Below are 17,257 nucleotides of genomic sequence, written 5' to 3' on the forward strand. Positions count from 1 at the left end.
GGAAGTGATACTGAGGCATCTTGTTTCGAGTAATAAGGCTTCCCTTGTTCTTGATTCAAGTTTTGATTTGTAATTGTCTTTCTTTGAAGAATAAAAGTTTGTATGTTGCAGTAAGAGTAGAACCTTAGATTAGTAGGGTTTTATTTTATGTTATTTGAATTGTAAGCGGCATATGTAGGTGGACTTACCATTATTAATGAAGTAAAATTTTTTAATTCATACACCATGCTTGTTCTACATTGCCAGCTTTCATATTATAATAACCAGAAATGGGTACATCCCCTTGCTTAATGACAAATAAGACTTGCTAAAGGAGAAACATAAATCAATATCTTGGTTGTCTTTTCTTGAGATTTCCAATACCAAGCATGCTTGTTTAATCTTCATTACATTCCTTGATATCACAGGATCCACAGTATTGAGCAGCCAACAGAGAAAATTTAGCATTCATGGAGGAGGTCTGAATTAGGTTCATTTGAAAATCCCATGGAGTTAGTCTCATAGGAGAAAAGATGTATGTGGCAAAGACTTCTGATGTATTTGTAGGATCTCCTAAAAAACTACCCAGGTCCTAATAACTTCAAATAACATAAGACATCTTCCACCAGAACCCTGATTCAACTGATAAGAGCTTCAAATGTACATATTTTACACATCAACAGCAGCTTCTTAATTTTGCCTCATCAGTCATGAAACAGTTGCATCAGATTCTTTTCTTTTTTATTTTTTATTTTTTATTTTTGGGTAAACAGCAGCATCAGATTCAAATAAAGCAAATTGTAGACTTCAAAAATTTCTATATATCAAACTGATTGTGATAAAGTTACAAAATGAAATTGCGAGTGCTAAGGGTTTTAATTTTAGTAACATGTAAGGGTTCGCATAACTGGACAAAAGCATTACTGTAGAAGATTGTGCTCCCAAAAAATCATCTAATCTCTCTATATAGAACTATTGAGGTTGAAATGTTTAAATACAAATAAATAAGAAAAATGATATTCGGCTGCTAAAAAGTAGAACATGCAGAACATAGTTGTTGGCTACAGGAGTGGGATGGGTTTGAGAATCGTCGAACCGCCTTATTGCGAAAGTTCCCTGCATTTGGGATCAGCGTCTGTACAATAAAAAAGAGAGGGAACGAGATCCTCAGGTTTATGGGAGTGAGATTCCATATCGATGGGTTTGAAGTTTTGATTGGCAAGAATCTAAGCTCCACTACACATTAAAAAAGGTTAAGTAGAGCTAGTACGGGTTCCCTTAGTTAAGGGATCAAGGCTTCCGTTTGTCATAACCGGGGTTCCTCTTGTTCTAAGATCGAGATTCTTCAAGTATAAGAATCAAGGTCCTCAATTGATTGGCTCCAAAGTCCGCAACTACCATTGGTTAAGGGAACGAGTCCTATCCTCTAGTTAAATAAATCTATAGTGCCCCATTTCTATACATCACATGCTTACATGCTACTTGATAAATGCGAAATACTACTGAACACCTTATTGTATGTGTCCATAGTCCATGCTTCAAAATCCAATATGTACATATTAGGGTATGACAACATCTAATTAAATAAATCCATAGTGCCCTATTTCTAGGCATACATGCTACTTGATGAAATATTAAATATTTTTAGGCACATTACTATATAGTTTGTGGTCTATAGTCCAAAATGTAATATGTATGACATCCTATGCTTAAATAAGTGCATCCAACCATATTCTTATGCAACACATGCCTATATTCTTGATAAATCAACAGAGTATGGATTATTTGGCTACTTAGTCCATGGTTCTTGGTCCAAAATCTAATGTGTATGACATAACCTATTTAATTAAATGCATATTACTAAAATTTGATACATCAGGTGCCTATATACTACTTGATAAATGCTAAACGAATAAATCACTATATTAGATAGCCATAATATACTTACGTACTCCATTCTTCTATATACTCCAAATCCCATTAGAGGTATAACTTTAATAACATAGTCCCTCGGACCACCAAGATATTCCTTACATATAAATCCAAAAAATAATCTACAAGTACACAATTAGATCACCAACACGTAAACCACCACCCCCCCCCCACATTCCCTCTTCCCTACCCAATTCCCCCTACCCCAAAACCAGCCCACACAGCTCCTTCGCCATTAGCTTGTGGTGATCATTCTGGTAAATCTAGTTGCTCCTCCCAATTCTCCCACGCTATAGGTATGTGCGCTTGTGCTCTTTCCTAATGTATTTCTATGACTCTTGTGTGTGCATAAGAGAGAGAGAGAGCGAGTTGAGTGTATGTGTGCACAGTGGATAGAGAGGGAAAGAGATGTGTGTGTGTGCGCGTGCAGTAGAGAGAGTTGAGTGTGTGCAGTAGAGAGAGTTGTGTGCGTGTGTGCGCAGTAGAGAGAGAAAGTTGTGTGCAATAGAGAGAGGTGTGCACAGGGAGGAGTGAGAATGAGAGTGAGAACAAGGGAGAGAGAGTGAGAGTGGAGAGATAGTGACGAGATGAATGCTTTTTTTTTGTTTTACGTATATATTTTGTGATTTATGTCATAAACAGGTATTTGGATTGAAACACGGATGTTGCATGGATTTCGATGCATTGAATTTCTAAGATTTGTGCGATAAATCTGGATTTAGGATCAAAATATGAATGTTGTGTTGGTTACTTTGTCTTGATTTGAAATTTTATTGGATAATCTGGTATTTGATCAGAGCACGGATACTGAATTTGTTGCTCTATTATAAAACTTGTTGTTTACATGAATATTGAATTTGTTGCTCTGTTATACAACTTGTCAGTAATATAAAGGGGGAGAGAGAGAGAGAGAGAGAGAGAGAGAGAGAGAGAGAGGTGTAGGAATTGGGAGAGAGAGAGGTGTAAATATACAGTGGAACTGGAGTCATCTATTTTTGTAAGTCGATTTCACATGTATGGAACCCAAGACTATAATGTACCAAAACCTTGGACCATGTTTGATGGGAGCGAAAATCAATTTCGAAATAGTACTGGAATCCACTAATGGTTGGAACATGTCCCCTCTATTTGGGAGAGATCCCAAAATTGAAAAACAAGGGTCCCTAAGAGATCCCTAGGAGGAACAGTGGGATCAAGGTTCCGGAGCGGGAATGCCACGCTACCCCCACAGTTCCCTTAACTATCTAGAAAAGATATATGTTCCTCAAGCATCTATCAGATTGAGGCCAACAGACCATGCTCTAGTAAAATGAAAACAAACTTTGCAGGCTAATTGGGAGTGATGTAACGTACCATAGAATAACTTTGTAATATTAAAGTACAATAACATCTTGCAGAATGCAATCCACAACCTAACAAGTGTACAAATGAGATACAGTATAATAGACATGCTACGCTTTCTCACAAACAACTTCAAATTACATAAGGCATTTTCCTATAGAAGAGCTAGTATTCCATCCCCTTCCCTTGGATATTTTGCAACCAATAACATTGGGCTAGGGTTGCTTACCACCCAAATGAAGTTGATCTTAGCCACCAGCCCCTGATACCTCCAACTATGAATCCGTGAACCCAAAAGTAAACCGACAAATCATAACATGAAGATAGTCAAATATGAAACAGGCAATGAAACGTCTAAAGAGAATATGCCCGGGAGCATATAAAACTATTCACCTACTGAACATCGGCCTGTACAACTCTCTTGCTCAAATCTCCTATGGCACAGAAAGTCCAAGACCTCAAGAACAAAGATCTAGATTACATTGAGGCCTTTGATGGTAGTCATCAAACACTCTAAACCTTGAGCTCCGAAAACTAGAAGTCCTAGTCTCTTGCTTTCGATGACACAAAACCTAGTTCGCTTTAGTTTCCAAACCTGGAACAAACAAGAGGCAATTCTAATTAAAGTGTTAAGTCTCCATGTAAATGATGGTCTTTGACAGTCTGGTTGCCCTGGATGCCATGGCTGGTGGGCACCTTCTCACTTCAAGTGGAAACTCAATTCTTCTCATCAAAATTGTGTCGTTGTATGGAATTACCAACCCTTTATGTCACTACTCCTTCCCCTAACCTATACTAAACGAAAGCCAAACTCAACTACCTTGCTACATGGTGATAGAGCATCACCCATGTAGGACTTCCTGCATCCTAAATTCAGATGAATCATCGGATCCACAAGAGAACTAACTAGCTTTTTCTACCTAACGTCAATCTCTCTCTCAGAAGTCCTTATAACTTGACCACAACAATGATGTCACTACCAGAATCAGAGAAACTTGGATAAAATTCTCACTCATTAGAATTAGGAATTAATCCCCATATATACACATGTCAAGGTTGTACAAAGTACATAAATACCCATGTACGTACAATAATATGACAACAGTACCCACAAATCAATTAAGAAACTACACAGGCTACAAATACAAGACTGAGATACATCTTCACAACTCCCCTCAAACCGGAGCACCATAAAGATGATAGACATTTTGCTCATAAATTAATCATGTCATCATTTAGAAAAGCGCTTTGGTAAATTGGTCAAGAAGTTGATCGTTAAAGGAATTATAAATTGAGAAGGCCACAAGCAAATCTATCTAGAATGGAATGACAATCAGCCTAAATATGCTTTGTCCAATCATAAAATAGAGGATTGGTACCAATCCTGATTGCATTGATAATCAATGGTTTAGAAAGTGCGATCCTCGAATCCCTAGGGCAAGGACCGGCCCCCTAGGCCAGTTATTCGTACCTCAGCCAAGCCCCTAGGCTACCCATGGCCCAATGATGTATAAGGATAAAAATTAATTTATTTATCTCAATTCTCAAAAAGAATAATAATTTATATATCTCTACTCTAGAAGAAAATATAATTTATCTCCTTCCTAATACCTTCCAGAACTTTCTTACTTGGAGCAACGCGTCCCCTGTCTGTTTGTATTGTTTGTATTTTTTTTTTGGGAGGGGGGAGGGGGGGGAGGAGGAGTGGCTCAGCTGAAGGGGGATATTAGTCGGCTATTAGTGCATCAGCCAAGGCCCTCCCCTTGGGAGTCCCTACGCTCAATTTGCCCCATTTTCTCTTCTCTCTCTTAGGAAAGGCCCTCTCTTCTCTCTCTTCAACTACTACTTTCACTGGAGATCTCCCTCTCCCTCCTCTGCTACAAACTCGTGTCTCTCTCAAATCTCTCTCTTCTCTGCAAGGTAGGACACTTTCTCTCTCCTTTCCTGATTTGCAGATTTGGTCTATTTATTTAGGGTTTCAAATTTTTAAGATATTAGGGTTTTGGTTTTCATTTTTAGTAGCATATTGAATACTAGGTTTTTAGTTTTCACATCAAAGCATTTTGAAGATTCCAGGGACTTTGAATTTTTGTTATGTTTCAGCACCATTTATTATTGACATACTAATAATCTGATTATGCTCTGACAAACAGATTAGTTTGATAAACATCTTATATCAGAGCATTTTGAAGGTTTTAGGGCTTTCAAACTTTAGATATTTTGTATATACGTATTGTTAATCTGTATACACATAAGGAGTATATTGTTAATCACTGTACTAATTAAACAGTATGCTGTTACTGTGGTGTTAATTAATAGAATATTTTCAGTGTATCGTAAATCAATGTACTGTGAATTTGTTAAATATTTTATAATATACTTCAGTATACTGTTAATATAACCTCATAATCTGTATATTATTAACTTTTATACTCTATATAGGTAGACTGATAACATTAATTAATCAGTACACTGATATTACTGGTAAACACTAATTAAGTATAAAATCTGCATATAAGAATTATATACTCTGATTATATACTGATTATTTATAGAACCTCGATCTGTATATTATTAACTTTTATACTCTATATTGGTAGACTGATAACACTAATTAATCAGTACACTGATATTACTCGTAAATACTGATTAATTATAAATCTGCGTATAAGAATTATATACTCTGATTATATACTGATTATTTATTGTGATTATACTGATAACTGATTATAAAATCAGATTACACCGAGTATATACCCATTATATTGACATTTTTTCTAGTGATTATACAGATTGCTCTGATTATTTTATAGAGATTGTACTGATTTCTCTAATACCTAAAGGAGGTGATTTATGGCTTCTTTTTTTTGCCCTTTCCGAGGTGATACAAACTGAGAATTTCATGGATTATGGATTACATGCAAGTAAAGATAAAGAAGAACCTCTAAACAGTGACTCTTGAATGATCCGTGATGCAAACCCTATCCAAAATGTTCAAGAATCAGGATGATTAAGATTCCTATCTATAATTTTTTACTGGAGAAATTTCTGGCGCGGTTCGCACTCATTTATTTATTTTATTGGGGTTCGTTTTTTGGATTTGTACTGCATTTTAAGTTATTGTTAATGGGCAGGTGCTGAATTTCTTAGTTTTAGGATTAGCATGAGATTTTTCATGGTTTGGTAAGTTTGTTAGTGTCCTTTAAAGATGGAATTCACATAGGGCCTAGGTTTGTGGAAGGTAGCGAGGAGATTACATAGGATCGCTAATTCGATAGGGTTACTTTAAAGGGATTTTGGAAGAGGTGGTCATGTGATGACTAAGAAAATAGGTAATCATGATAAGTTTCATCAATTTTTCAGAAGGAGAGGGAAAGTACATGATTTTCTTAGAGGAATCCTAAATAATAGGATATATAGCAAGTGGGTGCATGGGTTAAACAGGCGTAACTTTTGGGTTCTTTCTTTTTGGTTACTTTTTTTCTTGTATTAGAAACCTCTTTTATGCCTCTTTTGATGGCTAATGTTATTTGGAATGAAATTTTATTGAAGGAAGAAAGTGTGTTTCCAAACCTTTGGTGAGATCACAGCCATACTTCTTCTGAAATTTTTCTAGGATAACAAAGAGGTTGGATTTAATTTCTCGTGCCCATTTCGCATCATTCGGTGAGCAGAAAAATCATGCCAGAAATTGTGTACTTTGCATTATCAACATGGAAAATGCAATTGGTGAGAACACAAGAAAATTTCAGTTAAAAAGACAATCTGTTTAAGTAGGCATCAAATAAAGCAAAGGGAGTTCTACGTGAGGTGGTGGAAGGATCGAGTTGAAGGATCTAGCTGCCTCAGATGCCACTGGAATCTTTTTGACTTCTCACTGGTTGTCTTCTCTATTTTGATGGTAATCAATACAAATAATTTGAACTAAGCTGCTAAGCATGACATTGTCTGGCTCTCCATTCACCTTAAGACCCAATTGTATTGACATCAAAGATAATCTTACATCATAGAAGTACAATATCCTTTGAAACCGTTATCATAGCATGTGTCCTTGGAAACCCTTGTTCAACCCTATACTTATTTGGAATGGTTATTTGAAAAGAAATTATTTTTAAAGGACTTTGAACTATTGGCAAGATTAGTAAACCATTTGAGATATATTTGACAGGCCTTTGAAGAATATTGAAGATGTAATTGAAATGGTTAATTGCGACCAGTTTAGTTGATAGGCCTTTGATATATTGTCATGTAATAAAATTTTTGCGATTTCACAAGACTTCCTAACATATTGAAGACATTAGTACAAATTGTTTGAGATGAAATTATTTTACATCGTTACTTGAGATAAAAAATTTCAAAATGCTACACAGCTTTGAAAGTTGACTGCTTATTTAAAATAAGCTTGTGAGCATATTGTGGATGTCCCACTTTACACACCCAATAAAATCCTATTTCAATGATTAATGGATTTCAAATTTTATCAAGAGGTGAATACCAAATGCAGCAAATACAAGTTACACATAAGAGAAGACACAACTAAGAGAAACTAATCAAGGGTGTATAAGAGAAAGAGAGGGAGTTACCTATTAAATCAATCAAGATGTTACAATTGTTATAGAGGGGTCACAACCACAAAATCTTGTTGAAGAGACACAAATCAACCTTTGATCAATGTAGTACATCATGGATAGCTAAAACAGGCAATTTGCATACCAGGATGAATGAGACAATTGACATCACCATGAAATCTAGATGAATCACCAAACAAGCATTCTCAATTTATTTGGCTCTCGTTTTCCAAAGCTCCCCTTTTCCAGGGCTCTCAGTTCCCAGACAAACTGCATGGGAAACTATCAAACACCCTTAGTGTTTCAAGAGATTATACGGAAATGTACTGACACTAGTATGGACTGCTACATTAACACCATATGTCTGCAACGATGATCACATAGTTCTGCTACAGCGATTGCTATAGTACCACTACAATGTGGCTAATCACAAATCTAGGATTTTGGATTGTAAACAGATTAAGATCATTTATTCAATATCAAAGACTAAATCCCCACTGAGTCTTAACCGATTATTTTGTTTGTTGGACTGATTTGCACTACAAATTCAAAAGACTAGGGTTTTTAATTTTAGCCTTCTGGTGCCAATGGGTAACTCGCGTCACATTTAACCAAATGTTAGATGCTTAATGACCCCCCATTCCCAACATTGGGTCATTTACTGGGGAAGACAGCTGTAATATTCATCTTTTGGGGAATAGGACGGAAAGAATTTCCCAGATATTCCAGGAGAAGGTGCCTTCGTATGTAACCTTTTTTTTTTTTTTTTGAGAAACGCCTTTGTATGTACCTTCAACACCAAATAATGTCAGAACCCACTTTCTGGGCTAAGGGACAACATCTATAAGCAAATTTATGGACTTCACTCCTACCAAACAGTGGGGAATGCCTTCCGTCCCTTAATCCTTCAACTCAGAGCGCCCACCCACTCTCGTCATCCACTCCAACAAGTTCATTGAAACTGAAAGTAGACGGCTGTTGTTTGCCGAACCAGGCCCCACCAGGTTTGGAGGTAGTCCTTAGGAATACTAAGGGTGTGGTCCTCCTTTCTTTCTCAGGGTTCATAGGACATGCTGACTCCACTCTGGCTGAGACTGTAACAATTGTAGGAAGCCTAAAATGAGTCCGCCACTCCAATATCTCCCCCAATCACCTCATAGTGTAAGTGGATTCTCGAAATGTCGTAGCTTTGACTTACTCAGAATGAGATTGGCACATCGTTTTGCTCACAACCATCTTCTATGCAGGAGACTTCAGGTGACATTCAACCATGTGCCCAGGGAAGCAATCTAGCTGCAGATGAACTAGCAAAGCAGGGTAGCAAGCAGGGCAGCAGCATGCAACCCTCTACAGTGGCCACCTCTGCTCCTCTACCCTTACTATAGCTACATCCCTCTTATATTTCCACCTCATATCCTTTACCTCTCTTCACCGTCTCTCTCTTTCTCCCCTCCCCCCCCACCCAGCCCCCCTCCTTTCATCCTTACGCTAGTTTTTTGAATGAGAGTCACAGTGTGCTGCCATTTCTTATCCTTAACGACGTGTATGACTCTGGTAGGGGAGGAATTTTCAGGTACCCCTTCTTATATAGAGCTCCCAACAGGTAGCCATTTTTTAGTATTTTCAAAATAATTATACAGTATAATAATACAGTGAAATATTTCCTCAAAAAAAAAAAAAAAAAAAACAAATGTGCAAGAATTAGAGAAACTTGGACAGAGTACTCATTCATTAGAATTAGATATTAATCCCATACATACAGATGGCAGGGTAGTACAACCCGCATAAATACCATGTAAAATAATATGACAAAACTAAAATCAAACTAGTAACAAAGTACATATGCTAAATACAAGAATAATATACATCTTGACAGTCACAACTCAATAGCATGCTTTGACACTAAAGAAACCATTTGACACTAGAACCCAATATTTAGGGAAGTAAATATTACAAAACAAGCTGATTTAGGAAAGTCAAATGCCAATCATTTGATATTTGTACAATTCCATTGCTATTACGCATGTCTTCACTACAATATGATGTTTCATAAAAGAGAAATCAAAGAACAAAGAAAATAAGAATGAATAACCATTTCCATCAGAGAAATTCACCAATTGATCCAACAGGGAATTATATCCTTAATGTAGTAAAGAGTATGAGAACATTAGACATGCATTGCTACAAAACAAATATTTAGAATAGAGAGATAACAAAATGAGAACATTAGAAATATACCTAAAAGGGGGTGTCCAATGAATGAAAGATGAATGCGAATTTGGTGTGGGCGTCCTGTATATATCTCAACCTAAAAAGGAGGATTGAATGTCAAAACATAATGTATTAGAGAATAAATTAATGTTTAAGCATGATACAGACAGATAGAGCATTTAACTATAATGGCTAAAAATAGGGGTCAAACAAGGCATTAGTATTATATTAGGAAAAAGGCAACGCAGCAAGAGTGGACTTAGAATAGAACCATCTCAGAGATGTCATTCATCTTCCCGCTTATAAGAATTTGTTATGTTGTAATCAGAAAGATGAGTTAAAAACTTCACTGATGGTTCCCTTGGAAAATAGAAATCATAGTTGGTAAATAAAGGATATACCCAAGAACTAACGCTAATACAATGAAGCAACAATTTTGGCCATCATCAAACTCATCAACAAATTATTATCATGCATGGCCGTAGAAGGTCAAAATTTCTATCAACTAATGTGAAACATTGATTCATCAATGTAAAACTACATGAGGATATCTTCAAAACCTCCGGATGTGATGGACAGTTGCCACATTGACAATAAATTGTAAACACTCATATTAAACAAACAAAGTTTTAGTTAACGTGAGCAAGGACCAGAGATCTCTCATTTGATTCAAGGACTGAATTAATTTGTTCAGAATCCAGGAATCACTTTTGACTGCTCTTTGACAATTAATGGACCAGAGATCTCTCATTTGATTCAAGGACTGCGTTAATTTGTTCAGGATCCAGGATCACTTTTGACTGCTCTTCACCATATCATTTGACATCACAGTGCATCAGTGATATAAAGCCCAATGCAGTCATCAATAAATCATCTGACAAGTTGGTTCTTCAGTGACATGTAGCCCAATGCAGTCGTCAATAAATCATCTCAGACAAGTTGATTTGGCCAATTCTGACTAGGTGACATGCCCCAATACAGGACAATCTACAGCTATATTTGCTACAATTCTGATGACTACAGTAGTATGATTTCATTGCACAATAAGAAACAAGTCACACTAAGTCTAAAAGAAGAGTTGAGTAATATGATGCCATTTAAATGCAGTGGGATTTTCCGTCTTAAGAAAATGTTAATATGATTTGAGAGTCCATCTTACACCACCCACCACTCTTTCTAACAATCATGTTATTGTCATTGCACTCTTTCAAAAAGGATTTATCAGTCATTCACATGTTAAATATAATCAAAATGCAAGCATGTTCACAAGACATTGGGCCAAAAGACCACAAAGTGGTAAAGAAGATGTCAGTTTTCATTTTTGTTTATTGATTTAGGGGCTTTTGAATAGATAGATTAACATTTGACCTTTATTTCTATCAACAACCGAGGGGTCTTCATTTCTTTACCGTAAAGGGTACTCTAGCCATCTGCATCACGTACATATTACTGTAATAATGTTGATTAGCTAGTAGACAGCCCTTGAAGTGCACGAGAAAAACAAAATCAACGACAAATAGCTCTTCACTATTAGAAAACTTGGGAGGAAGTTTTAAATAGGCTTGGGCTTCACAGCTAGTTAGTTCTTGATGATTGCATCACTACGTCCCAATTTTGATTTCTAGCACTCATCTACCCAAACTACATGCCTAAGGAGCAGATTATCATGTACAAAAAATATTTAAACAACATAGGTTCTTATGTAGGAACACTGAGTCTAAATCAAACAATAATTCAACAAACTGAATGAAACTTGTTAGACATATGACCCCAGCCACATGATATAACCCAAGCAGTCCAATTCCTACTAAGAGATCGAGACAGAGTTATGGGTGCATTAGCAGTTTCTCTACCTCGCCGTAACCTGGTTCACAATCACCAGACAAAATAGGGTGTTAGAGTTCCACATTGCCGGTTCACGATACCCCAGAAAAAATTCGAAGGAATCCAACCTGATTCTTTGATATAATACAAAAACCTTCTAACCTGAGCTTTAGAACAATATTAGGAACTTTGCAGGATTTCTAAACAATTTTTGGGAGAATTTTTAGGGATTTTTAGATAGGTAATTCAAGAATTACTATATGGAATTTCGACAAGATTTGGACTAGAAATGGAAACTTAAAGTTAGGAATTTATAGAAAAATCAGATTATAAATGGAATTTCTGGAGGAATCTGAGCTGGAATTCGAATTTCTAGGTATTTTTGGCTGAAAATGGGGAGTTTTGAACATCTAGAGTGGAAATAGGATTTTTGGAAGAATTTGGAACTAGAAATGGAACTTTGCGAATTATAAGACTAAATTGGATATTTTTTGGAAATATGCGCTAAAAAAGGAATAGAAGAACCTGGATGGATCCTATACATCTTGAGACAAAATCTGGAACTTTTCAAAGTAGGACAGACCCACATGGGTTTTTGACAAATCTTGGTGCTCGATCAGGAAACACTGAGAGGAATGGACAAGAGGGGATACTCTTTTCTCGTTTTGAGCTCTCTCTCACTCTAAAGTATTTTTCTCTATTTCTCAGAGGTGTATGTTTGAAGTGACTGGAGAAGACCCCTTTATAGAGTGGTGAGATGAAGTTATTTTTAAAACTAAATCACGTTGAGAGTTATAGAGAGAGATTCATAAGCACTTCAAAGTGAAACAGTTGGTTTTTCAATGACATGTAGCTTTCTAGAAGGATCTTAGAATATAGATGTTATCAGAGAGAGAGAGATTAGGTGCAATATTGGAGTTTATGTTGAGTATCTACAGTCTAGATGGATGAGCGAGATAAACTCTGCCTACGGAAAGTTCCAAGGACGTCTGTCTCTTTGGGAAAGGTCATTTACTCTCCCATGGGACCCTCATCAAAGCCACTCTTTAGAATATCTGAATCTATTTCCTGTCTCTCTTCCTCATGCCTTCTGTGTCGCCCACACTCTTGAATGCCTCATGAAATCTTTCTTGTGGTCGGTCACACCTCCAAGCGCAACATCCATTTGGTCATCTTGGACAAAGTGTGTCAACCGAACATTCAGGGGTTCTAGTAACAACAGTATTCATAAAATCGCGATCCCAATCAGGTATCGCCCTATCTGGATCTAGAATAGGTGGGAACCACACTGGTTCCTTGTCTAAGTTGGCAGGTTCTTTAATATATCATGTCATCTAAGCTGAATAGCATAGTGGACTAGAATTGACAGGCTACTGACCCTTGGTTGAGGGTTTGATTCCCAAACCTAGCACTCACTTTTTTTACATATATAATGACCTCAAATCAGCTGTTTACCCATAGAAAATTATATAATGAAGATAATTATTATCAAAAGGCTTAGAGGGCTGTAGTGCTTAGAGCGCTGCAAACTTATGCTCAAGGTCACAGGTTCAAACCCCTAGCAGTGATTTCTCATATATATATATGTAAGTGATTTTCTCTTATATATGTATTTATTATAATTTATAATATATATATACATTTGTATAGATCACTTGTATAGGCCTTCTTTGAAGCCTTAAAAAAGAAAAAAGGCAAGGATCCGGCTGTTTACTCACAATATATTACATAATGTAGAGACCAAAAAGCTTAGAGGGCGCTAGTGGCTAGCGTGTTGCGACCCTACACATGGTCATAGGTTTGAACCCCACAGAATGTTTTTCTTTTGTACAAATATATTATTGCTTCATAAATATATATTATACATTTGAGAATAGTCCGGTGTATTATAAATACACTGTAAGACCATGTAATTGGAGTGCCTTTAACCCTTTCTTTTGAAAAATGCCCCTCATGTCCAGACTTCCTTTCGCCACTCTCTTGCTCAATTTCTTCCGTCTCTCTCTCATGCAAAATCTTCATGTCTTTGCACCAAGCCAATCTGCAGCTTTCTTTTTTTCTTTTGCCCCTCTTCTATTGCAAACTTAGGTTTTGGGGGATGAAGCTCTTCCCTTAAAAGAGGCAAATGCCATTGCGGGTTTTGAGGGGACAAAGTCATTCCCTATAAAAAGTCAAACGCCATTGCAATTAAAGGCAACGACTTAAACTGATGGGAGGAGGCAGAGTCTTTATTCCACCTTGTGTAGCTTGTTTCTTCAAAAATATGGCCTTTCATCTGTAAGAAAAATGACACTTTCATTACTCTTTTTCTATAAGAAATATGACTCTTTTCTCTCCATCTCTCTACGAAACATGAAACTCAAAGACATATAGTGTGTCCTTCTACCCCTTCCTCTCTCTCTGAAATAGAATTTCTTTTGTTGCACTTGGCAATGGCTCTTATGTTGATGTTAGAAGTTATTTGGATGTTGAAGACTAGCAGTAGTAAAAGGCCAAAAACCCCATAACTCTCATCAAGATTCTGCACAATCATGGTTGCACCATTTCTGCTTCATCTCACTCTCTTTCTCTCGGTTTTATTGTAGAGAGGCAAGTTTTATCCCCTCATCCTCTCTTTTAGAAGTCACAAGTGCCACTCCACTCTTTTATGTGCAAAAGTAAGTCCATAAAAGGAAAGGAAAGAAAGGGTTTTTGGGGATTGCAGCCATTACCAACATGGAAGTGGCATAAAAAGAGGTAATGGATTGAGAATGGTGTGAAGGGGGAAGTGATAAGAATGAGGGTCCCTCAACTGAGAATGGGGTAAAGGACAAAACTGTTAAGAGGAAGAGGCTGGAGCACAAAAGAGGAACAGTCCCTTAAGTAAAATGTTTTCTCCATTGTCTATTCCTGGCTTATCTGTCACAGCTTCCTAGTGAAAAGAGGAACAAGCTGGAGCAAAAAAAGTCAAATGATCTTATGTATGTCGTATATAATAGCACCCGAATGGATGTCAACCCATTTGTAATGGATAAACCTCAAGGCGCAAGTGAATGCACAGAAGATCCACAATTTAGCGGATGTTAGACGGTGAGGCTCATACTTGGTTGGTTATCAAGCAAGCTACAAAGACTGGATAAGAAGTAAAGCCTCGCACCAGATCGTGAAGGAAGGGAGTTGGGTCCACATCAGGTCCAAAGATCAGAGAGGAGAAAGTTGTCTCAAATGAGACTGAGGAAGAGGTATAAGTGGAGGGGGGTGATGATGGTAATAATGATGGCTCTTTAGATGTTGTATTTTTTATTTCACCTCTGATGCGGTTAATTTTGAGTTTATTTGCCGGCCCGGTACAGCCTGGCGCCTATAGGGCTAGAGCTAGACCTGAGCTAGGTTGGGCCATGCCAGCCCTATGGGAACTTGGGTTAGAGCAGGGCCTGGCCAGGCGGCCCAATGGGAACGAGGGCCAGGGGTGGCTTGGCCTAGGACCGGCCCATTTCCATCCCTAATGATTTTATGCAAGATTCCTTTCCGCAGATGATGAATTAGGCACTTATCAAAACATAAGAAAAAACTGACTTAAGGTCAATAATATCACAATATCCAAAACAAAGCATCTTTCTTAAAGTTCACCTGAACCAATGTGCAGTTCATTCGAAAATCACGCTGAAGAACCTTCACTCTACTTTCAGCAGGTTTGCCTGGTTGCAAAACAGAACAAAAGGCCTAAGAAAAAGGGGAAAATATGTGCTAAAACATATTAGCACCACTGAACATCAAAGCGTTCAAACAAAGAACGCCACAAAGTGGGCATGCTAATGAAAATACCAACAATGTCTAATTGATGTCCTGAAGTACAGTTCGCAGGTACTACATATATCAGATGAGAATCAAAAGAAGATTCACAACCCATAGATTATACCTGATGAAGAAGCCACATAAATTCCACTTGCAACTCCAGAATATCTCATTAATCCAATTGGCTGCTTCACCAGGACCTTAGAAAACATATAGAACAATTAGTCACAACACCTCTGCAGTTCAGTTCAATTAGGAATCAGAAATGCACAATTGACATCCATAGGCTGAGTAACACAAGCAGAAATAATATTACAGAATGAACAAGAAAAAGGATACAACAACTGGCAGATGCTATCAAATGAAGGATGATAACAAATTTAGGGCAGAAAATTCAGTTAGCCTGAGCTTTTTTATTCATCTCAGAATAGATTCCTTTCCAAAACTCTGATAGAACATTCTCGTTTCAAAACAATATCTGGAATTTTGAAAATAATAGAACAATAATTTCAATTGACCATGGAGAAGTTGAAGTTTAGGTTTAGGAATGCCAGTTTCTAGTAGAACATAATGAGAGCGAGAGAAGGCACAACTGCATTCAATACAAACCAACTACCTTCAGGACACATCCTAGCCTAACAATAAAAAATCCATTACCTGCACTCTCTCCGTTACGTACACCCATCAAGTGGATGCTATTCCTTTTGAAGAAAGATCCAGAATTAAGTTAGGGATATTACTCTGACTTTCAATAATGACAGCAGAAATAACAATGTGCTTGAATATTTCTGAGGGTTGTCCTAGTAACAGTGAATTATCTTCATATAGTAGTAGGGAACATCAGAAAAATGTTTATGTTACAAATTAAAACCCCACATCTTACACTCCAGGCATGTTGATGCCAACTCAATACTGAACTTCTGTGCAACTCAATATCTTATGCAAAAGCAGTCTATAAGATTCCGAAGGTTCCGCCTAGCTGATGACTTGACCGCCTAGGCAAACATATCCGGTCCTCAACGTCTTCTTGGCTTTGTGCTTGGTGCAGGCCCCCAGTGCGAATGGGCTTGTGGTAGACCACTTGTGATGTAGAGCCCATCCTCTCCCTTTTACCCCCATCGTGGGCTAGCTCCTCTTGGCCTAACAGTTCAGGAACATCCTCCTCTTCTTCCGGTTATGACACAACAAGTATCAACTTCCCAACTTCATTAGGCATGAGTGAGGTTAAAGGGAAGAAGAGTTTACTTCTTCCAAAGGCTGGTTCTCCACTAGCTTGGCTTCTCGATGGGCAACTCAACATGCCTTTTCAGCTGGGCTTTTAGCTTCCCAAACACTTGTTCCCAGAACTCTACTTGTATTGCAGAGCCCAGCTGCATGGCCTGGTGGTATTGCCCCTAGACGAAAAATGACCACCTCGCGTAGTCTGTGGCAAAACTTGGCCTTAATGGAGTGCCCCCTGCCCCCTGCCCCCAGCCATAGGCAGAGTTGCATAAGGGGAATTAGTCCGTGTCTCTGGCCTCCACCATGATGGAAGCTAACCTTTGCTAATGCATGGCCCCTTCAGTGTGTTGGGTGGGTTTGAGAGTAAGGAACTGGAAGGAAAGGTTATAGAGTACCAGGTGGTCATG

General features: G+C 37.6%; 1 protein-coding gene across 43 annotated transcripts in view; it reads right to left on the reverse strand.

Annotated features, from left to right (window-relative positions):
* LOC18440454 (Pseudouridine synthase family protein) overlaps nt 1-17,257 on the reverse strand; it is a 104,669-nt gene that overhangs the window by 31,056 nt on the left and 56,356 nt on the right. For 36 of the 43 annotated variants that reach the window (XR_016061244.1, XR_016061240.1, XR_016061243.1 and 33 more), the window contains 3 exons: nt 15,754-15,829; nt 15,465-15,532; nt 10,059-10,128 (listed from right to left, as the gene is read on the reverse strand). Coding sequence is in view for 31 of the 43 variants with exons in the window: in XM_011627346.3 (XP_011625648.2) it covers nt 10,059-10,128; nt 15,465-15,532; nt 15,754-15,829 (214 nt within the window). In the remaining 12 variants the exon portion in view is untranslated. The remainder of the gene's footprint in view (nt 1-10,058; nt 10,129-15,464; nt 15,533-15,753; nt 15,830-17,257) is intronic. The other 7 variants (XR_016061245.1, XR_016061246.1, XM_088874506.1 and 4 more) reach the window with 1 other exon arrangement.

The sequence above is a fragment of the Amborella trichopoda genome, chromosome 8, assembly GCF_054954075.1.
Source record: "Amborella trichopoda isolate Santa Cruz 75 chromosome 8, AtrichopodaSantaCruz75HAP2 v2.0, whole genome shotgun sequence".
NCBI classification, from domain to species: domain Eukaryota; kingdom Viridiplantae; phylum Streptophyta; class Magnoliopsida; order Amborellales; family Amborellaceae; genus Amborella; species Amborella trichopoda.